Source organism: Corvus cornix, chromosome 17, assembly GCF_000738735.6.
Source record: "Corvus cornix cornix isolate S_Up_H32 chromosome 17, ASM73873v5, whole genome shotgun sequence".
Taxonomy (NCBI): domain Eukaryota; kingdom Metazoa; phylum Chordata; class Aves; order Passeriformes; family Corvidae; genus Corvus; species Corvus cornix.
The window spans coordinates 1376549-1401241 of record NC_046346.1 but is presented as its reverse complement, the minus strand read 5'-3'; the positions used below and the strand labels follow the sequence as shown (position 1 = coordinate 1401241).

At 40.2% G+C, this 24693-nt stretch overlaps 1 protein-coding gene across 6 annotated transcripts in view; it reads right to left on the bottom strand.

The window, feature by feature from the left end:
• DENND1A (DENN domain containing 1A) overlaps nt 1-24693 on the bottom strand; it is a 159876-nt gene that overhangs the window by 47962 nt on the left and 87221 nt on the right. For all 6 annotated transcript variants that reach the window (XM_039561625.1, XM_039561626.1, XM_039561628.1 and 3 more), the window contains 3 exons: nt 24462-24507; nt 15988-16089; nt 9749-9874 (listed from right to left, as the gene is read on the bottom strand). In XM_039561625.1, the coding sequence (XP_039417559.1) occupies nt 9749-9874; nt 15988-16089; nt 24462-24507 (274 nt within the window). The remainder of the gene's footprint in view (nt 1-9748; nt 9875-15987; nt 16090-24461; nt 24508-24693) is intronic.

Genomic DNA, 24693 nt, shown 5'->3' with positions numbered 1-24693 from the left:
GCCTTTAAGCATGAGCTCCCTTGGTTAGCCTCAGTTTCTGTAACAAATAATTTACAAGCCCCCTCCCTTTGTGTAAATGCTGGTTAGGTGCTGTTAATTCCAGGTACTCCTCTGACCAAGTATAAACAGCAGAGCCAAACAGCACTATCCCTGTTCTTCAGCACAGCCTGGACCTCCTCTGGTTTTACTGCCAGACACACAGCAACCATTCAAGAGTTCTTCAGTTTTAGGCAAGAAATTCAGGTAAGCAAGAGCATTCCCATTCTTTGACTGCTTTCAGGTGTAAAATGTTCTCATGTCTAATAAGAAAGCATCTTTAGATAAAAGTGTTCCTTATTTTTCATATATTCTTGAGAATATGTTCAGAATATGTAATAAATTATTGGTTGACAAATGGGGGATGAGCTTTACCCATGCAAGTACAGACAGATCCTAAGGAAAGGCAAGCTAATCACACATCTAATCCTCACAAATTGCTTTCATTTTCACCATTAATCCTCTCTAAGAAAAAATGTTCTGGACATACAGACTTTAACTACTGCTTGGAGAGTTTCACCTAAACAATTCTTTGATATGTTTTTCTTTTCACTGAGCACCAGGAGTAAGCGAAGTACATATATAATCTACAGCTTTTAAAGTGCACTCAAAGCAAACTCTTGGCACCTTCATTTCCACAGTACTTCTAAGAATCCTGTATTAGTTACTAGCTTTCAGAAACATTTGATGCCAAATTAATGTAATATGTCGAAATAATGTAATGTCAATAACAACTTTAACACTTTAAGGATCAACAACATATATTTATGATAACAGGCAAACAGTTACATGAGATCGACTATAACATTTCTTATTCTATACATCACTAACCTAAATACTGCATCAGAAATTATTCAAAAGACAGCTACACTTGGACACAAGAGTAACCTTTAAGGAGTTAAAATGTCCTCAACTACAAGTCAAGTTGAAACTTATTTAATTAGGTTCTGTATTTGAAAAAATGAAATAAATTCTTTCATTAACTAAACCAAACTCCCTTAAAGGCAACAATATGTTCCCTCTCTGTCAGGACAGAGCGCAATGAAATCTTTATTTTAATTGGGGTTAGCTAAGGGGCCATTTGGCTTCAGATGCTTTGTTTATCAGCCCTAAGCTTTACAGCTTAGCCAGGACTTGAAATATTTTACTACAGAATGATTTCATTAAAAAGAAAAAAAAAAAAAAAAAAAAAAAAAAAAAAAAAAAATATATATATATATATATATACACACACTCTTCTAAGGAGTATTTTATAGAGATTATTTTAAATGTGCATTTTGAAAACTGGAAGTCCAAGTGCAAGGTACCTTGAAAGAACCCCCTGACTTCCTTTAGCACTCCTGGATATGGATGTCCTTTGCAAATGTCTGTTCCAGTGGGTTCTGCACCCCGGCCTTCCAGCAGAGGCAGCTGCACAACGAAGGCTTGAGCCATGGCCCTGACTACCCTGACCAAGGCAACAAAAAACTCCCTTTGGAGAGGACTTTTTAAACTTCCATACAAAAGTCTTGGACCTGAAAAGCTTGCAGTCAATCAATTTTAAGACAAAACAAAAAAATTCTTATTTGGTAGATGATAGCTTTTTCCTGTAATAAACTAACTTACAAATCTCAGACATCTCCAGTAATACAGTTACTGAAAATCCTACGGAAACAGCTATCAAAGGGGACAGCAAACAGGAATCACCGCCCCAGTTCACTCCAAAGTGCAGCTAAAATTATTGAAATAATCCAGAAAAATTTCCTGTGTTATTGTGAGGGTCAAACTTAGGCTGGATTTTGGACTTATCCCTTATTAAAACTCCAAGCATTAGAAGTGTTCCTAAAACCAAAATGAAATGAAAAAAAAAAGAAATAAAGAAAACTCCAAGCCTAATTTCCATAAATGAAATACATCTTACCATATTTTCACATTCTTTTCTCCCGGATCACTGAAATGTGATGTGTCAGATCCTTTTTTTTTTCCTTTCAAAATGATAAACCTGATATAATTTGTAATTGTCTTCTGGAAGCCACTGGTGTTATGTTGCTGACAATTTTATACATATTACATAACACAGCACACCACATACATTATTTTAGTTAAAAACTATGCCAATAGTATGTTATTAATTCCAGCTTAAGAATTTGATTTATTTTAAAAACAAAACGTAGTCTTTGTTTTGTTATCAGAAATAAAAGCATTGCTACTGACTCTGGAAGAATAAAGCTTATTTCAAACTAAACACTGAGATTTGTGCTTCATCTTTATGCTACCTGAAAGAAAATATAGCAATTCTAAATTAAATGTATTATTCATATATATTTTTTTAATTTCTTCTCTAGACAGCTTTGTGCATATCTGCTCTGTACTGTTTTCTCATGAGAACTATAATAAATGAGCTGCTTCTGCAACTTCACAGCAGGTATTTTGATTTGAGAGTAATCACAGTTTTCTCTACAATCTTTATACAATTTATGTCCTGATCATCTAACAAACAAGTAAAAGACTTAAATTGACATCAATATGTATACCTTTCTCTAACAATGCAAACTAATTGTATATCTCTAAATGAGAAAAATGTTTATTATAAAAAAAATCTAGTGAATATACCAACTATTGAGTTCAAAGCAAAGACACCACATGTGTCTAAATAAATATCAAGGAAGTGTCAGAGGTAAATGAGGAGAGACCAGGTGAAATGTGTGTGATGTGTTAATTGTATTCAAAAAAAAAAATAGAGCAAGACAGAGAAGCTGAACTTCCAATTATCATAATGGTATCTACTTCACAACACATTTTCAAACTTGAAAGAGACATTTTAAACCATAGGAATTCTGAGCAGAATACCTCCAGCTGTGCTCTGCATAAATCTTGCACGCTGTACATACACAGTTTATTTAAATACCAAGTAAAGTTATGACTTACAAAATGCATATTTCAGTCACAATAGAATATCTGTCATTGCCAGAGCTGCTACTCACTGAATGAAAGGCTCAGAAAACAGTGAATTAAATTTGAAAAAGATAAGAAAGGACAGAATGTTTTCATTTGACGTTTTACCAGACTGAAGTAGTGTGTGCCTTAAAGAACAATGCGCTTATCAGCCCTCTGCAGAGTTTACATTTTTGTGTTCCCCAAAACAGAATAAAGAAGAAAAAGGTAGTCCTCAGTGTGAGACTAAGTTTTGCCTATACAGCATTTTGGCAATGAGCCAGAATTTGTCTCACTAATGCTCTGCCCATAGCAAATTCAGCACTGTTTGTGAAAAGCAGTTGCCTGGCTCTGATGCCACACAAGAGCCAAACCAGAAAGGGGGCTTGGTCCCCTCTGTGTTTCCCAGTGCACACGTGGGGCTCCCTAAGCCCAGGGCAGTGTCAGAATTTCCCCTGTGGCTGCGAGGGAAGTGCAGCTCTCCAGGATGGCAGGGCTCTGTGCTGGCTGCCATGGAAGCAGCCACACCCCACTGTCAGTCCTGGCTCATGAGCAGAGGGCTCCTTCTGCCCCATCTCCTTTAGCCCCATCGCATTCTAGGTGTCACTGCACAAGCTCCATCACCCAGCTATGCAAATCATTACAGCTAATTGGGATTTACTGCCTTTCACCTGCCTCCTTTGGTACCACACCAGTACAAACTGCACACTTCCATTCATACACAATACACACCGTGAAAGCCCAGAGTGGTATGACTTCCCTGACTAAATATTCTAATTTTTATCATAATTTCATCAACTTTATCTGCTACTGAAGGCTACTTTACAAATCCAAATCCGAAAATCTCTCCCACCATCTTCTGTCATGGGAAGTGATACTTTCTCTTTAGTTGTATAGCTGCTCACACTACTGAGAATGTTCATTTCACTCCTTGCCTACCTGCCTGAAAGGTCCTTGGGGTGGGGTTTTTCATGGGTTTGTGTGTGTTGGTGGTTTTTTTTTTCCTAATACCGGATATAACAGCTCATTTGAAAAAAACATACAGACACTGAGTACCGCACACAGAAGCTGAATTCAAGGGTGATGTTATTTTCTGCTTTGTGTTTATTTACGTGCCTCATTGTTCCCCTCCAAGTCCCCTGCGCTTTATTAGTTCAGGAAATATCTCCAAGTTCTCCTGCATGGAGGCATTTGCACGAGCCTGTGCACTTGCAATTAGAACTGAAGTATCAGGAGACAACGCAGTGAAAACACAGGCAAGAGTCAGCCTAAAACAAACAACCAAAGGCTTGAAACAAATTGAGAAGAAACAAAAACAAGTAAGTGCATCAAATAGCACAAACTCCAGAATCAGGTGTGAGAGGCAAAGCCGAATAAGTGAATATCCAAATCCTCACACAGCAAAACGGACAGACCACAGACTGCTGCTCCCTGCAGAGCCTGCCCTGTAATAGGGAGATTGAGAGGCTTTGGAACAAAGCTCCTTTTATTTCTGCAGCACCACCACAGAAGACGCGGAGTGACCTGATCCAGGCTGATGGCTGAACACACAACTTCTAGGGGGCTGCAAAGTTACTCAGACAACAAAACCAAAGACAGTTCTCCTCAGCTTGCTCAAAGGTTCCACAAACTAAGTGAACACAAAAACCTAAACATCAGCACGAAGCAGGTAAACATTAATAATCTCAAAGCAGACCTGTGTACATCAGCATTCTGACACCACCCTCAAAGGAACTTCACATTTCAGCTATTACTGCAAGGTGAGATGCAGAGCACCCCATCCCCTACTTTGGGCAAAGTTCCTGGACCCAAAACCATTCCCACGCTGGATTTTAAAGGGCGTGGGGGTGCGGTGGGCGTTTGCTATTTTTGCTTTGATTTGGGTTTTGCTGGATTTTTACTTTAACATGTATGATGGACAGGGAAGTTGGCCTGCATGTTTCAGGCCAGAAATCCACAATCAGCAGAGGGTCACGTTAACTTTCTCAAATATTACTTTTTATTACCTTCCCCTCAGAATTCTGGGCTTCACCTCCCCTTCGTGTGGCATACAGAATTAGATAACATAGGATCTTATCACAGTTTGAAAATTACAAAACAATTCTATTTACTACATACCAGACTGCTAGAAGAGATTAAAGAAAATGTCTTTTCAGGTTCATTAACATATGTATATCTCAACAGACTTAGATGTAGAATAATAAATGCCATTTTGAAGAACAGTAACTGCTTGTTAGAAAAAGAGCCATTTTTAAGGTTTAAAACAGCAAAAGCAGAAATTTGTCTATAGCAACAGTAAGGCTCAAAGAGGAAACAGCAACAGAATTGAAATGAAAACAAACATTACACAGAAAACAAACAAAACTGTGTTTCCCCACTAAATCTTTTCCAGTCAGTGACTGTGGATTCGGCACTTCCCATAGATGACAAAACACAGCAACAGTTACAGGTGGCTTCTAAGGGAGATTGCTGAAAACTCAGGTTTTTAAAATGTCACAAAACACAGAATCTTCAGAGTAGGAAGAAAAAAGTCTTAAATTTCAGTCCCAGGATATAGAGAAACTCAATTTATCTCCATTTTTATCACAAAAAATCAGATCTTACAAGCTGTCAGTGCGATTCTCATTGTCTACTCCTACCTGTTAGTAAAGTCACCAGGATGCCATTTAGAAATTACTGTCATTTAGGTACCCCTAGACTGTCTCTACAGGCATGGATTTGAGAGCTCAACCACTTGAAGAGGAAAAGAGTAAAGATGGGTGGGAGAAAATTCCTGATGCTATACATCAGCACTAACTTTAAAAGAAACTTAACAAAACTGCAAGTGAAACGAAAAGTTTTATTTAACAAGCTTCTACTCACTGTTTCCCCTACAGCTTGGGATTCATTTTAACAGGTCTGTGCACAAGTTATATCAGCATTGGGGATCATCCTTCTTCATATTTTCTACAGATGGACAAACACTCCTAAAGCTCTGAACTGTGGAGACAGCTCTGGTGACAGGGAAGTATCTACTCCGCATGCAGTGTGTGTGCCTTTAAAATATACATGCAAGGAAAAGAAGCTAGGCAGAAGATGGCCATGGAGAGGAAGGAACTGGGATGTGGCAATTACCAGGAGTTGGAAATAACTATTTACTCTTCCACTGAATAACTTAAAAAAATAATTCACCATGGCAACAATCATACTTCATAGTAGATAAAGCATTGAATGCTACAAAGCCTTTGCAAAATGAATTATGCACCAGTATGTAGCATGCACTTGCTTTATATTACTGCACATACATTCCAACGAAATTTCCTTTTTGACTCATCTGGCATTTGGTTTTTTACTCTGCACCAAATATCATCCACTTTTCTGACTCTGATCTCATGGATCTGGAACTGTTGAAGGCATTTATTGTGTCTGTTCAAGAGATTCATATAAAATAATTAATGCATTAATTATCTCCATAAGTTGAATTGAGTGTTATGTTGAAAAAGAAAACTTATTTCCTCCTATTCATAATGGTTTGATGCTCAAATTGCATCATATTAAGAGAAAATTTGTATCAAAGTTACAAATTGGTAGTACATGGTCTTCTCTATTTAAAACCCAAATATAAATTATCAGGCTTTGACAGGATAACAGAACTTAGGCAGCAATGTGCACATAATATACATTCCTACATCCAGTGTAGTTCAGCTAAACCAGAGTGAAAACTGGAGTATATAATATACATCTATGAGTTTCAATAAGTAGTTGCACATTAAGAGCAGCAATTCGCAAATTAGAAAGTAACTCCAGCAATGGAAGCACATCAAAAGCATGGAAATAGAAAAGCACACTGACTCTGCCTCAGATTTTCTGCTTACTCTAGAGTGGATGCATCCGAGGAATATTTAGGTTAAATTTAAACCAAATCATTTCAAAACAATTCAAATTAATCAGAAATTATCCAGTTTACAACTAATGGTTGCTCAGGCTAATAAACCTGAATAAAACTGAATAATTAACCATGAAGACAAAGAGAAATTAATTGATGCTTCACTGAAGAGATTCAGTTATCCTCAGTACTTCCCAATGCATGCAAGGAGGTATCAATACTCATGGGCCCGGCTCCATGTGAAAAGTGTAGCTCCTGGAGGAGTATTTACAACATATTAAGAGGATGTGATGCAGTGGTCTCCTACAAGTACCAGCCCCTGCCAGAATCGCTGCAGTGCCAGAGAACAGGCAGAACTCTTGTCATTTGTGATGCCTTCACATCCCAGCAGAACCTGGAGTGCAGCCCCCACAGCAAGGGGGAACAAACCCCACAGGGCTGAGGCTGCAGCAGCAGCACCGCCCTTCAGGTCCCACATCCTGCTGGGTCACACCCACACCTCATTGCTCTGGGCCAGCCCCACCCGGAGCTTAACTCGACCCACAGGTGTGGGGGGGTGTCCTTCACAAACATTGGGAGAGTCCGACTGGAATGCCTGGAACCACTAGGTGTCAGCAGAAGAAAGTGCACGGCCACGGCTCCCATGCCGAAAATCTGAGCCTCGCTTCCCAACATCCCCCAACTGCTCAGTCCTACAAAGCACCTTTACATACAACTCGTGATCACACAGATAGTTCTGCTGAAGATGACCTACTTGTGTGAATTAAATATTTAGAAGAGATAAAAACATTTCCTCTGCAAACAGCAAAAAAATTGTGGATTTGAAAAAAGCCATTCAAGTGAACAAAATGCTCACACTGGTGTCACTGGTAGACATTTAAGCCATATGCACCGAGATAATCTGCCTCAGTAGAGCCCAGTGAACACCCAGCCACTACTGTGTTTGACTGGACTTAATAGCAACAGAGGTTTGTGGGGGCTGTGAGTACATCACTCCTCTGCATTTAAAACTGCCTTAGTGCAGCTATGGCAAACACTGTAGGAAACAGCACTGCATCAGTTATTTTGTCGAGTAAATATTACTATTATTATTATGCTTGCCAACTGTATTACTTGTATATGTTTTTTTCATGCAATTTCTGTTATCAAAGGCCTCAGAAAGTTCATTGCAACAGAAAACTCATTGCCCATGTTCTGTTTATATGCACATTACACAACCTCGTACGTCTAGAGTAAAAACCTCTGAACAGAATAAGAGCTCTTGCCATGCTAAAGTATAATAATGTGAATTAAGAGCTGCTCTGTGACACATTCTGGGCCTACACAGATTATTTATCCTAAAAAGTCAGCTCATACCAATGAGATAGTCTGTGAAATTAAACTGTCTTATGAGAGAGAAACTATGAATGGAAGAAAAGCTGCTGCTTTGAATTTATTTTCTAATTATCAATGATTTTAAATGAACAGTCAGGTTTCTGGAGTTACAGGATATGAAATGCAAAGAACCACCTCATGTTTGGTATTGCTTATGCCCACTTAATCCATGTGAAGGTGATACATGAACATAAAACACTTGCAAATTTTCTTTATATAAATCTTAATACTAAAAGGTATAATCACAAACCAAACTATTGATTTACAAAAAGCCTTAGGAAAGAAAGCCCTGAAATTTTCCACTTCCTGATTATTAAGGTGAATTTTATGACATATTTGTGCAGCTATATTTACAAGTTTTCTTTGATGGAATGATAAGCAAACAAAACTATTTCTGCTACATCCTCAGGTTAGCTGTCCCTCAAACTTGCACTTTCTAGGGGCGTGCCACTGTCAGCTCATTTCAAATGTTCATCTTTAACATTCAGCCTTCAAAATACCAGATGGTATTTCCAGAACAGCAATTTAAATTTTTATTTTCCTTCATAAACCCCTTAACTAGTTAATCTCACACACACATCCAGGCAAAGCATACACCAATATTCCCAGAGTTGCCTGGCAACTACAGGGAGGAGCACTGGAGAACAAGGAAGCCTGCACGGATGGAGGGAAGTCAGTGTCTCCCCAGCAGGGATAAAGGAGGCTCACAGCCAGAGTGCCTCGCTGGTTCCATCTTTGTCATTTATATGGACCCCCTTTTAAATACCTCCCATTATTTCACCTGAGATGCTTTAAAAGCCCAGTTCTTACACCCAGACATACACATACAAGTCAATAAAATGTATTTTTTCCACACACAGAGATTGCCCCAGTAAGATGTGGAAGGACTTGTGCTGACTTGAAAAGTCATTTTTGAAACCTGAGTATGAATCGTTGAAATGATACTTATTTGATGGTGATAACTGGGCTTTTTAAAAGTCAGGCTAAGCTGTGTTTTCCTCCTAGCTTTAAAAATAACAAGACAAACTACAGTATCGGACAGACTTTACCTACTGAAATCCTCAAGAAACACTATACCCATCGTTCAACTTTTGGCCATGTAACCATTTAATATCATGGTTAAAATTAAATTTATCCCATGTCTGCAGCCCAGATATTTTCGTTAATCTTCAAAGAACAGGAGAATGCCAAATACACCACCTTTTAACATGAAAACACAATGAAGAGACTGCTTTTGCAGAGGAGGAAATGGTCAGCTCTGCACTAGCCTCTTATGATCATTAATTTATTCTTTTTCATCATCTCTCCTCTAACTCGACTGCCTTCAAAACTAAGCAACACCCATACCTTTCCATAAGAAGGTTTTTCCCTGTGTGATGGCTCATGCTCGTTGCACCTCTTTCATTTTGGAGACTTGAACACTGGTTTCAGTACTAGTCAGCCAAAGAGCCACCACACTGACCTTAGGAAAAGCAGGTTATGCTACACTTTGAATTGTCAGGTTTTTTTCTCCACCACAGCTGCAGATTTACATCTTATGCCTACTAATTGCCTACTTACGGGTTCAATTTTCAGGGCGTTTCTGTAGCTCCCAAAGAAAGCTGCTTGTGCTTTTAGAAACGCTCTTGCAACACCATCTCCAGTGGTTGTAGAGACTTTCTTCAATCTGTTCTTCAGGGCAGAAACCTGAAATCACACAGCAGGTCTAGATCACTCTCATATCACAAACAAAGCGCAACACATTGGGACACAGCTAAATGAAAAATGTGCTAACCACAGCAGCAGTTCTGACAAAAGGCGACATTGTGAATTCAGGGTTGAATTTTTCAGTTCTAAAAGCATTACTTTTCAAGCTGTTTTGCTTCTCTAAGATATGACCAGATTCTATTCAGAAACCAATAGGACACTAAAAGCTTCATTGAACCTTCCCTCCTACTTAAAATCCACTGTTAACATGCTGTTGAATACTTTTTAAAAGGTAGCCCATGAAATTGTGTCACTCTTGATTAGAATCCATTAAATAATTGCAGCTAAATTAATTCAAACATCAGATTAATAAGAGAAACTCTGCACAACCAGGCCATCCATCACTACCAAGGCGAGGAACAAATCCTGAAGGTCTGAAAATTTTGTTTGCCACAAATACAAGGGTTTTTAAAGGTTATATTCCCTCGTATTTCAGAGCCTGAATGGGAAATGACCCCGGGAGGGCTGTATTTCTGTCTGTGGGGGTACCCTCGGCAGGATCCCGGACCGCGGCCCAGCCGCCCTCCGCTGCCTCTCAGCAGCACTCGGGGGAAACAAGGCACAACAGGCTTGGGGGCTCAAGGAGGTATGTACCCACGAGCCACAGGCTCGAATGCGGAAAATTAATTTAATTTATTGGCAATCAAAATACGGTCAGATACTGAGAAACAAAGACAGAAACTTAAACACCTTCCCCCGCCGCCACCTTTTTACCGGCCCAACTCCCCGCCCCGTCTCCACCTCCCCTCCTCTGATGTCAGTCCCGGCAGCTCCTCCTGCCGCTCTATAACTCCTCACATTTTTTCCTCGCTGGGTCCTGGGGCTTTTTGGTGTTCTCACAGCTTTTTGGAGTTGTTAGCCGAGGGCTCGGCCATACCCGGGAGCCGCTGTGTCCTGCCCCGGCCGCCCCTCACGGCTCCCTCAGAGCCCCTCACGGCTCCCTGACGGCCCCTGCGGGGCCCTCCCAGGGCCGCGCACAGAACCAGGCCAAGCTGACTCAGATCTCGCACAACTCAGAGCAACACAAACCCAACTACCTGGGCACTGGTTCTTGAAAGAAACTCAGGTGGTGCTTTTAGAGGCCGCGGCCGTGCCACGTGCAAAGCCCGAGTTTAGTGAGATACCTGACACAAAAAACAGGCAGGAGCCACCATTTCAGGAGGAAAGCAGAACAGCAGGAAATCCCTAGTTATCCCGATTTGCAGGAGAACATGACTGACTCCATAAATATCCATATGATGAATTTAACAGAAAGAGCCAATAACTATCAAATCTTCCTTTTCCAAATGCCATACTGAAAATCTCCATGGGGTAGCTCTGTGTACTTCACACTACGCAAGAAACGCTGTAGGAATATTATTGACAGAGTGAGCAGATCCCTCTGGTAGTGACCATAACTAACTGTTTTCAGAGAGTATGAAATACACCTCATAAAATATAACCTGATGGTTCAAATGTTCGAAATAACTTTCAAGACCTTCTTCCCATCCTCCAGCTCTTAACGAAAGCTTGTTGTGGCCTCATCCATATCTCCAAAATCCTACTGGATGAGTTGAGGTTTCTCAGCCTTGGGGTGTTGCCACCAGCCTGCCTGCATAGCCCAGGGCAGCCTGATTTTCCTGACCTGTTCGTGAGTGCCTCAGTTCCATCCCTCCTGTAGCACCTCCCTAACTTCCTCCTGCAGCAGTATTGGATTTGGGGAGGGCACAGTGACTCCTCATCGTTCTCCATGGGTGTTAAATATAGAATCCATGCCGGGCATTACTCACTTTTCTTTTAGAACTAGATGTTATCTCTGCACTTGTGTTTACTAAAACAGTTGCAAAGACGTTTCCTTAAAAATATTCTGCAGATTCTGCTGTAAAAGGCGTTTCATTATTTAGTATAACAGAAATAACCAAGAGCGTGTCCAGCACTGTTTATAAATCTGAATGCTTATGCCAATGATCCACGCATTAATGAGCCCACAAACCCATATTAACATAACACATGATACCAGATTTAGTCTAAAGTCCATAAAATAAGCTCACTCCTATTCACTGAGATAACATTCGTCAAGGAGTTCTGTAATCCTCTAAATAGAAAAGCTTCACCAGATTTTCAAACCCAAACAGCATACTTCATGTTTGAAGGGGTCTAGACTTGTAGGGATGAAATATGCTTTTATTTTCTATATTAACTTATGTAAACCATTTAAAGGTAGTTCTTAAAAGTGTAATAAAATGCCAGAGCTCTGAGCAACTTTCAACAATCTCAAACATTGTTATAAGGGGTTTTCTTTAAACATTCATGTGAAGGTAAAGAACCTTCCATCTATAAAGAAGGAAAAAGCTCTGTGCTTTGTTTTAAACAAACCAGGAGTTCAGAGGGCTGGTCACAGCCTTTCTGTGCTTCAGCTCGCTTGGTTGGGACAGAAGCAGAATATTGACTGGTATTTTGCTACTTCCTCAGACACTGTAGGATGTCCATTTTATATATATGTGGGATTACTGCAATAGGCATGTCAATTTTTTAACAAAAAAAAATTTAACAACATATTTAAATATACTAACAAGTAGCAAAAAAAAACAACCCCAAAACACCCTCATGTTTACTCTCTGGAATAAATTAGTATCTAATACAAAGTAGACTATACAAGCAGAATTAGGGTTGTTTCCTGCCTAAAGAGGCAGTGATACTTTAAAAAAACTCAAATATTTGACCACTGAAAATGAGGATTATTTCTAGCCAAACAGACACATATACATGCAGTCTATCCTGAGAGTGTTTTTAAAGAAGATTTTTATACTTCTGGCAGTTGAGGTTTAAAGGTCCGATTTCAACTCTCACCATGTTTCAGAATGCAATCTGTGCAATGCAGCAGAATGAAATGGTTCAGTAAAGGTGCTAGTGGAAATTCTTTTAATTAGGTCCAAGGCTTTTCAGCTGTCAACATGAATAAAGCAAGAAACGTTCCATTGCAAACACAGCGTAAGAAATAAAAATGGATTCACCTTTAGGAGAATGGTTTGGCTACAGAGCTGCAGTTTGGTACTCCTGGCTGCCCTGGAAGCAGCTCATTTCCCTGTGTGAAAACCAGCAGCCCTGGCTTCCTCCCCGTGGTGGCTCGGTGGAGAATGGCAGCAGGAGCCCCAGAGCTGAGCCTGAGAGCCCGGGACACGCAGAGGCCCTGCACACCCCCAGCCCCCCGGCTCTGCGCCATCCCCCGGCACACGCGCCCGGGCCTTCATTTAGCAACAACTATGAGCTGACAGAGCAAGCTTATGCTTTATTCTTTGTAACGTGGGGCTCTGACTACAACTATGACTAGAAGATGACACTTATTTGGAAATACATGAAAAATCCATACGGGTTGCATAAAAAAAAATTACTACCCCCTCTTTGCTATTCGTTGCAACACAGACGGTGGTGTAGGAGACTTGTCAGCAGCAGATGCACTTATTGTAATCACAGTCCTTAATAAATCTCTTTTTTTAATATTGATTATTTTAAAAGGAAAGTTACTTCCCAGGGTGCTCCCATGCTGCCAGATTTCCAGCAATACATCAGAAGCAGAAGGTGAAGGAGGGGCAGGTTTTCATATTTCAAATAGTTAATCAGTACCACAGTAGCACAAACCTTGATTTTCAGGGACATGACCTGACCACTTCAGAAGCCTGACAGCCAGCAGGTACTGCTGAGGTAAACTGGGGCAAAGGAACAACTTGAGCTGACTCTGCTGAAACTGCCTCAAGTCTGTCCAGCTCCTCTGACAAAAATTCTAACCGGAGAGACCTTTCACTGGGTCCTATGTTTGTTTGGATCCTAAAAATTAAGGATTAAAGAACAGTTCATTCTTGATTTCCAAGAACCAGTTTAGATAGCAACATCACTATCATGAAACTCAAGAACAACTAACTACCCGAGGCTCTAAAATAATCATAAGACTTCCTTCAATTCATTTAAAAAGTGGTTCAAGGAGAGGGGGAAAACAGCTTTAGAAATTTTCCACTGGATTAATTACCTGATGGTGAATGCACCACAGAGAAGATGTTTTTGCTCACTGATGAATATAGATAAGATTTAATTTAGCAAAGTAAATTTTGTCTATTCAGCAGTGCATGAATTGCTCACTGCTCACATTAAGTAGCAAAATTGGCAGAGTAGCTTGATGTAACAGGCATTTATGATCAGGAAACTCTTGAAGACATTTTTAGTTTCTCAGATCATAAATGCATCTTAGACTAAGACCAGTGGGGAGACACACTCCCAAAATCTCCCAGGGAAGCAAAAAGGAAAAAAAGAGAAAAGAAAAAAAAAGTATAATGGATTGGCTTTAGTGTCTCCCTGCTGAGATGAACAACTTGATCCACTTACAGTTCCAAACACATGATGCATGAAAGAACTGACAGAAATTCAATTCTTGCACAGCAGAGCAGCTGCTCTCTAGTGGTCAAAGCCAACTCTGGAACCGTGTGAAGGGAAAGACCTGGAGGGGGAACTGCATCATCCAGGTAACTGCAAGAATGCACCAGAGCTAAATCCCACATAAACCCCCAGCCCAAACATTAATTACACAACGCAACACGACTCAACTTAAAGCTTTGTTGTGAAAAATATTAATCCCAGCTGTATTTATATAGCAGTTGTGAAAAAAAATACCCCACATACGCTACTGGTGAGCCCTGCCAGTTAATTGAATTTGCTGGCAGCACTTCCTCTGCTCTGCTCTCAACATCCTCCGAGATAAAATGGAGCTTTTAAATAGACCTGTGGAAAACTGAATCAAGAAATTTGAACTAATAAAACACAACTCTCTACTGTTATAAAAGTGAAGTAAAAGTAAATAATGAAAGGAAGGAAGTCTCTTAAAATTTATTACATTCCAAAGCTTGAAGTTTTGTGTTTATTGGAGAAGTCTCTTCTGATGTTCTACAATGTGCCCACAACAGCTCCTTTAATGAAGTCTCATAAAATCTAATATAATACTTGATTGTTGACAAATCATATACATGTTTGAGGCCCCGTGCTCACTGTATCCAGACATTTCTTACATAATTCCATGAAATTTACAAGTCTGTCATTCCCGGGTTGTGGATAATGGCACGAGCAGTGACCAGCTGGCAGATTTGGATGCTGGGAGTGAAATCAAAATGAAAAACTATATAAAGCCAGAAAAAATCATGGAATCAACTTTTACAGACTAAATGCTTGACTAAAGCCAAAATGTTCACAATCAAGATGGCCCTTTCCTCAGAGCTCCCTGTTTTTGAAGAACAGATCCTGTCGGAATGCCGGGGTGTCACAGCAGCAGGCACTGGGCATTCACCCTTACTGCAGCTTCTCCTCACCCACCAGCTTATACTAAGCTCCCTGCATATCAATTCTATTTCTCAACTGCACATAAAAATGTTCAGATCTAACTGTCAGCACAATATTTCCAACCAGCAAAGGAAATCCAGATTTTCCCCTGCAATGTTCTCCTAAACATTCATTCTCTGCCTTAAAAACAACTCCTGACACTCTCACTCTTCTGCTCTCCCCTCTCAGCTTCTTCAGTGGAGATGATTGCAGCAGCAAGTGGGATGTCTTTGTGTCCCATTAAATGTCAAGTATTTATACGCCATTACTATCAAGTTATTAAAAACATGACATTTACCAATAAAAAGGGTGAATGAGAAAGAAAATGAGTTCTGAGTTCTAGCAGTGATTGAAGTGAATGTGAAGGCATCCATTTCATATCATATCTCAGGATGTAAAATGCACGAAGTTCCTTAAAGCTCACCTGGAAGCAGTCACAGGAAAAAACCTCACACAATTTCATTTGGAAACAAAAGTTAACTAAAGATGCAGGATTTCTAGCTCACGTGAGCATTAGCTGATTTTCACTGGGAGGCTTCAATGCTTGTCTGCAAGTGTTCAAACAAACATTCCTGAACACTTTGGGACAGCAAGAATTGAGGTAAAGCAGTTCAGTGCTACCAACGAGAGTCCCCAGTGAGACCCGTCAGTCACACACTGAGCAGGAATTGCTGCCAGGGAACGGAACCTTGGATCAATCACTCCATACATACCACATCATTGGGGAGGCTCTGAAGGTCATCAAAAGGAGTTTCCAGTGTGTTGGTGTCTACATTGAGAATCACCACATCTTCCAGGGCCATGCTTCTTACTTTCTATATCGGAGCAAATTCAGGAAAAGGGAAAGGAAAATATAAGTATGGGGAATTAAATTTTATGCATGAAGGACACAAGTGATGGCAGAATGACATGGCATTACAGAACCTCAACCATCTTAAAAACAATCAACATTCCTGACTTAATTTTTAATTTATTTCTTCATTTTACAATGCTAAAAAATTAACCTTCAGTTGGCAGAGAGAAGTTCTTAGCATCACGCACACTGAAATTTGTCAAACCAGAGAGTCTGTGATTATTCAAGTGAAGATTTATTTCAAGTACCTCTACTAAAGTTTGTCTTGGTGCCCTGTTTAATAGTTTCTAGTCAAGTCAGGATTTCAAGAATATCTTTTTATATTTAGAAATTAATGTAAATAACAATAAAGAGTGAATTTTCCAGGAGTTAGGAGTTGCATTAAGTCACGGATGGGAACTGGTTTACAAATTCCAGGTTGAATTTTGGAACTCTAATAAAGATAAGTTTACAACTGCATTTAAGTAAAATGGATCTTGATTTCCCTGCTTAAACAACAGTAAATGAGTCACTGGTACCAAACAGAGCAGCATTGAAATACTTAATACTTCTTCCACTAACAGGAGACTTGAATTTTTTTTTTTTTTGACTGACTAATCACACAGGTTTTATGTCTTCAAATAAAGCTTTGAAAATTCAAAATCAGAAAAACTGGAATTACAGAATAGGGTAATTGAGGAAATTTCCCAGTGACACTGTAAATAAAATGTTTAAGTACCTACCTACCTACACACAGGACCAAATGAAAGTTACTGAGCAGGAAAGTGAACAAAAACATACTCAATTTTTAATTAAGGTTTTGTGGGGTGGAGGGAATTGTTTCCTTTAAACGAAAGGAACTGAAGTCCTAAAACAATGGCAAAGTTGAGCCTTAGGCAGCTAAATAATTACCCTCAGTTTTCAAGGCTCAGTCCTCTGTCTATAAAGCAAACTGCTGTGTACTTAGGGCTGAAAAAAACCCCAACAACCATAAAACCACTTTGTAGACATTTAAGTTTAGGTCTTCATGAGACATTTCTTCAACTTAAATAGAAGAATATTGCATTTAATGCTTTCCATATAAAGAGCTCCAGCACTGCCTGACAAACCAGGTACTTTGCTTTCAGGAACCAAAGGTCACCCTGTTGGCTGCATCTGATAAACTCTAAAGCAATCCAGGAGCCTTGCTCCTTCTAGGAGTCCGGAAGCACCAGACAAACTGATTTGCTCCTTCCTGTTTCAGAAAATTAAAAATCTCACTTATACTCAGAGGACTCTGAAAACCTCCAACAAAAAGGTCTTGCAAAGTACTTAACCAAAGCCAGAAGCTTGTCAGCCTCGAGTGCTGGCAGGACAAGACAGAAGGAAGGAAACCCTTCTCCTGCTTGCTGCCGAAGAAGCAGCACACGTACGGTGAACGTGCCAGGGGTGTTTGTGTACCTCTGGTGGTGAATCTGCACCTCCCCTTAAGCAAAATGTGGGGTTTTCTGGAGCACAGAACAGGCTTGTGCCACACAGGGCTCAGCCAGGGAGGATAACCCAGAAGGATGCCCTCATGGTGCAGGGACTGTAAATGCTGCTCAATGTGATCACCCCACACCTGGCCCAGAAATCACCATATCCGAAAGGAAGCTGATGTTAAACTCTGCTGGGCTGCACCTTTACATCCCCAAGAGCTCAACCTCACTGTAAAGCTTTGCAATATTTGTACAAAGGCAGTGGATTTCCCTTGAGACCAACGCTCAGATTTAATAAAACACTGGAGACTGACTTGATTAATAGCATCTGTCCTGCAATGCATTCAAAAACATATAATTTTTTGATGGTCCAATTGTGGCTCATTCTACAGAAATGCAGACTGACCAGTTCATCTTAATCCTTAGTTGGTTTTATCATCTCTCCTGTCACTATCACCTTTGATAAAGGTATTATCAGACAGTTATACAGGCTCTTGTTAGATAATCACACGCTCCTTTCACTAAACCTGGCAGCTAATCACCCCAACCAACATGGAAATCACAGTATTTACTCTCCTGTTGGAATTTGAGTAAAAATTGCCATCATTCAACTGCAATTCTCACATTAAACCCCACTGGATTCTATGAATCACAAAAACATACAGATCATTTTTCACAAGTACAGTTTGTGTGTTGTTGTAATTTTCTGGAAATGGGAAGGGACAGCCACAAGCCACACATGGTCCCAATCCATATTTCACAACTTCCTGAAGAGCTAAACAAAATTTTACAAGTGATACCTGAGCAACAGACTGGACTGTATTCAGTAGGTTCATATTTTGCTGAAAAAAAATGTGGATAAGCAAGAACCAAGAGGAAACATGAACATTACAGTTGCCTTATCTCATTTTCCTCCAGACCAGGGATGTACTGAGTCAGGAGAGATTCAGTGAAAATGTGCATCACATCTCACTCCTGCAAACCTTTCTTAACCATCCTTGCCCAATTACTTGTAGCCATAATTAATCACCTAAAATCCATCTAAATCAAACTAACATCTACACCTGCCTTTTATTTTAAATGTCTCTTTTTAAAAGAGTGGAGAGGTATGGAAAGCTGGTTTAACAAGCACACTGAACCCATTGTTTATGGCCTCTATAAACATGGCTTAGTAAGAATTACTGACTTAATCAGAGAGAACTTATCTCCTGGTGAAAAGAGCACTTTAAATTTCAGAAATGGCACCTTTACTGTGAAAATCTCTTAACTTTTCAAACAAACTCCAGGGGGCCTTAAACACCAGGTCCGTAAATAAGCGCAGTCCGGCCGCCTGCCCCGCTCACAGGCAGCCAAACACTCGAGTCATTTAAATGTTTTATGTGAAAGTTCACAAAAACACAGAAACCATATTCTAATAGAAGTATTAAGGGGTGCTCCTTCATCCTGCTCCCATCACACGCTAGAAGCAATATTCATCCATAACAATAACACCAGTTTACACTAAATGCTGTTTTATCACCACTGGCTACACTTGGCAAGTTCTGCATTTTCTGCCATAAAGGAATCCCAAGTTAAACTTCTTTCAGGTGAACAGTTTTACTGAATAGTTCCATTTGAAACAAAACAAAAAAAATCTCCATAGCCATCAAACACCAGCACCCCCTGCCTTCCCTCCCACAAACCAGGTTTGCGTAATTTCACGGCTAAATTGCTGCCAAAACATAAACCAACTTGATCGTGAGGTTTTATAACCAGATACAAACATGATCAACATATTAAAAGATGTTGTTACAGTAAAAAGGTAACATACCTTCCATCGATTCTTTTGGGAAGGCAGAACCCCTAACAAAAGCTAACATTCTAGCTAGCCTTTGGTTGTGCATTAGGTTTGAAATTGTTAAGAAAGTATGATTCACAACAAGTCTAAAATCCATTTGCTTAATGACTTGTCTCTACTGAATTAATAGTTTCCATTTATTTTCTTAAGGAAAACACCACAACACTGCAGACAACAATGTGTCAATCTGGCTGCCAGAAGCAGGAAAGGCAGCGGATATAAAATTTTATTATTTCATGCCCCAAGAGCAGCCAGAAGGACTTAATGAAATCACGGCCAGATTTACAATCTGAAATGGCTATTCAGCAGACAGCTCTGCTTAAGCGGGATGTGCCCCCTGACCCCGGGGCCCTTTGATCCGGGCACAGCAGGTGGGCTGCCCCCCCAGCACATCTCCCACCCTTCCGCCCGGGCACCCTGAGCCTCTACAGGTGATTCCCCAGATCCTTATCACAAGCAGCTGTTGCCAACTGAGTGACAAACAGCACCCGTGATGCCCCGGCACTGTGGCACACGAGAAAAACCTCTCTGCTTCTGGAGAAGCCTGCTTGGTACTGCAGGGCTTGGCTTCTGAAAACCCGCCCTCAAACATCCCCCCAGAATCCCTTATTAAAACATGGTTGTTATTTCCATTTTCCCAATAACTGGATAAAAGACAATTCCATAAGTAATCTGCCATATTTTTAAATGCATTTTTATCAATACTCCTGAAAACATGTACAGCCATATTGGTAATATTTGTGAGTGGCTAAACTGCATTTAGGGGTTTAAGACCTGGATTTAAGTTAATCTATAACCCTTCATTAAAATCCAATGGAAAAGCTGCACTTCCTCAGTTACAGGTAGAAAAAGCATTGATTTACTAAGTATAAATGGATGGGAAAAGCTAATTACTGCTTCTCACCCCAATCAAAAATATAATTAACAGTTAACAGTACCAGTGGCAGATGCCAGTGGTCAATGAATTCTCAGGGTGTATTCTGGGAAGGGGAGCCCCACGGCAGGGTCGGGCCTGAGCCCAGGCTCACAGAAGCCGTGCTCAGGGCTCGTTAGTTCAGACTCAGTGCACACTAATTGGGCTATGGTTACACTGGATCCTGAGCAGGGCATCCTCACCCTGAGGTGAGCCAGAGCAGGGGAATGTGCCAAAAAGTGCTCCCCAAATGGGTGCATGGGTTTCTGAGGGCCCCAGCTCTGCTCCCCTGGCTGCACAGGAGACATTACTGACACCAGGTGAGATCAGCCACCGGGTCCTACCATGTGTCACACAACAGGAATTTCACTGAACATTTCTTCCCTCACACAAACATCTTTACTGATACCAGGTTGAAGTAAACCAAAAATCTGCTCCTATAGCTTTTATGACATACACAATTGTACTCTTCCCTTAGGAAGAAGGCTAGAAAAGCGTTCTGAAATGCAATGTTTCCCACACAAATTCATCCTGGATAACCTTGCAAGAATTACAGTTCTGAAGTCCCAGAAAAAGTCCTGGAATAACTGGAATATTAATAATAAAAATATAAGAAATACTTTTCTAATCACTAATTCTAACTCTAAATGCTGGGTTTGTGCCCCAAACAGAGCAGGAAAAGGGTGGATGTTCTCCTAAGTGGATCTGGGCACACTGGAGTTGGCTGCCAGAGCTCCACATCTCAGAGCCCAGCACAGCCATCCCCAACAGTCAATCAAAACCACATGTGCCCGAATTCCAGCAGGGAGCTCCTAGGTCAAGGGCATTCCCCCTCCATCAGCACCATCACACTGATAACCTTCCTACACAAACAGTTGCAGAAACAATCGTTTACTCTGACATAATGTAAAAGGCTGCAGCTAAGTTTGACACAGCTTCCAACGCAAAGGGCAATTTTATATAATCTGAAGACTAAAACAGCCTACAGTGCACAGGCAGAAAATAAGATTGTGAAAGGTGTGTGTTCTTTTGATAGAGTTTCATTTTCCTATCTCATTATTTATCACTACTAAGTACTTATCTTCATCTAATATGAATTCAATTAGTTCCGTAAGCACGTTCCATTATTCATGTGATAGCTCCAGCCTTGCTTATCCAACAGCTTATAAACTTTTAGCCTTCTTTGAAGTCACTTTATGGATTGCTAAATGGAAATCTTATAAAGAATGACTAACTAGGTGATGATAGAAAAGCTGAAAAATAAGAGCACAAAACACAGCTCTGTATTTTCTACCAGGGTTTTCCCCCATAAATCAATTGGAGCCCTCTGACCTATAACAGGAGATTATCTTATCTCACTGGAGAACATTTCAGTCACAGTAAATTAGATTTAACAGTCAATGGATAGGCTTGATATTTTAATCATAAGAAAAATTTGTCATTTTCCATTAAAATAACTGTTCCTTCTACAGAGTCCCCGTGGAACACGGGAAACTGCAAACTTTAAGGAAACAAACAGTTCAGAAAAAACCTGTTGAGCTGAGAGAGGCTGTATGTTGTTTAAAATCACCAATACTTCTGGTTCTTCCAGAGGCCCCATTCCAACACTGGGATACAAAACCCACAGAAACAAGACTAGAGGTAGAAAATAATTTTTTTCCTATATCCCAAATCCCTTCTCACCTTCACACCACAGCTTTCCCTGTGCAAGATTAGGCTGCCACTAACGTTTGCACAAGGACAAATCCAACCTGTGAGCTGCTGGGACAGAGCCTGAGCCCAGACCTACCTGCAGTGCTCCCTGGGCTCCACACCAGGGCAAGGGTCCACCTGCCTCATCTGCAAGGCAAGTCTGGGAATGAAAGCCTTATCCTGACACTGGAATGTGTGGATTAACAGAACCCTTTTAAAGTCCTATTTGCTGAAATTGCAGCATTTAAAGAAAAAGGAATACTGAATAATGGCAGCAGTCTGTAGTCCTAGTTTATAAAATTATTTTGATATGGAGAAGATAATACATTTTTTAACATACACAACTGCCAGATCATAAGAAAAAGAATTGCTGTTGTAACTATGATGTTATTCTACTAAATAAAACACACAACTTTACATATGAAGGAAGGGACAAATAGAGTGAGCACTCAGCATCACAAACAAGAGGTAACCTGGGAACTGTCCAGCTCATGTGACAAATGTCACCTTTCCCTTGCCCAGGGCACAGAAATTCTGCAGCACCTGCCACCAGACAGATCCAGCAACCACTGTGGGATTTTATGTTATTTTTCAATGGAAAAAGCAGAGTTAGCTGCAAGATGCAATTCTGTCTGTATTCAATTTATCCATAAGAGCAGAGAAAACAGTTTAGTTTATTTATTTAATTTATTTGATAAGGCACTTTGAATAAATGTACTTTGCCAAAGCATGTCTGTGTTCCAGAATCTCCGGCTATTCAAAAGCCAGACTGGATTTAGTACTAAACAGATTTTTTCACAAGTTACTAAAATGGATGAAAATTGGCTTCTCCAAGAACAACTCCTTTTTTTGAGTTTTTACAGATGGAGTTTGGAAGGCCCACAGAGCCCTGCAGTCTGAAACTCAGAGACAAAGGAAGAGGCAATGGATTTATGGAGCAAGGCAGGAGTAAGACATCACACAAAGCAACTCCAAGGTGTAATTATTAATTTTTTTTCTATATCCATTCCCAGTCCAACCACAGAACTCGTGAGCACAAATATTTGTGAAAGCTGAAAAGTGTGTGTATGGAGATATCCCATTCACCAGCTCTCCTCCATCTTTTACATACACCACAATAACCACACCAGTGATTGCCTGGGATGGATATGGGGCAGAAAGTTTCTTGATCAATATGAAAAATATATTTCTTCTTAGATATTCCCTCACTCCTGCCTATGCAGTATCCAAGAAGCCCCTTGAACGGAAGCATATGATGTGCAAACAAATGTATGTGTTGACTTTTAAACTAATTGGTTATTCACAAACACATTGTACTGAAATTCTCTACTTGATTTAGCAGCATAAAGGGCATAAAAAATCATCTGTACCCAGGATGGTAAGGAAAAGAAAAAAGACATCCTGCACATTCAATCTATCTTCTCACAAGAAAACTGACTCCTAAAATTACCTCTCATTAATGCTGGAAAAAGAGGGGACGTTACACAGCACACACAAACACACAGAGCATCATTATTACACACACTTGCCCTAGTGAAAGAATCAGTATTTTTTTATCAATATTTCCAGAAATTACACATTTTTATGGACAATACAAGAACAATTTTTCTAGTAATACACATTCCTTTATGTGATGTTAACCCCAGTTTTCTGAACTGTTCTGTATCCTGAACATGAAGGCTCAATTTCCAAACACAGGAGCTAAAACAGGGACACAGATCCATTAATGTCCAGGGGTATGTGGAGTCCCAGCAGAGCTCCCTGGGCAGGAATGCCTCTTCCCACCCAGAGCACTCCTTGGGAAGGGGCACAGTCAGTAAGGATGAGGATTTCAGAGGTACCTAAGTCAGTATCTTTTGTTGTTCCCCAGATACTTTTGAGGAAAGCCATCGACTGTTTCACCAGTACTGGAAGCAAAAGCAAATGTGCTATTTCCACTTTTAGAGTTTTTAAAAAGTCACATGAATTACTGGGAATTGTTTATAGGAGAAGCTTTCTGTGAGGGCTGGTTCTCTGCCAGCTTTGTGTTAACATTAACTGCAAGTTCCTTCTTTTCAGATCTTTCGAACATTAAAAAAATTACAATCTGTCTGCAAAAGCCTAAAAGAGAACTGTAACTGTCAACATTGTGGTTTAATATCGACTCTGCCTTTGTGCCTGAGTCCAACCAAGGCACTGAACTGATTAAATGAAGCCCCAGGGTGGGGAGGGGAGCACGACGTGAGCTTGTCACTGCCGAGCTGCGAGCGGGAAGTCTGCCCAAGGAGCACAGGGGAGCAAACAAGGCTCCTGAAGATGCAACATTATCATGTATGCCTCACTCAATTCCCTCAGCACTCCCAACTTAACAGGATTATTTCACTTTTAAGCATATGAATGAATGTGTAATTGCTTGCAGAATCTGGCTCTAAACCATACCACTATACATAGTTTCAGAAATGGTGCAAGAGACTTACCTCCATCAAACTTAAGTGTATTCCAATGAGGTAGGGCATGGGGGCACTGCGGAGAGGAAAAGAAACCCGGCTTTACATCCTCATAACAGTGAATAACACACATGACTTACAAAATTAGCTACAGGAAAACACTGGGATAGCGGATCAGATTTTGCTTAAAAAATAGTAGATACATATATACAAACAAATCACATGTGAACAAAGTGTTACTCCGTATCTGAAAGACTTTTGT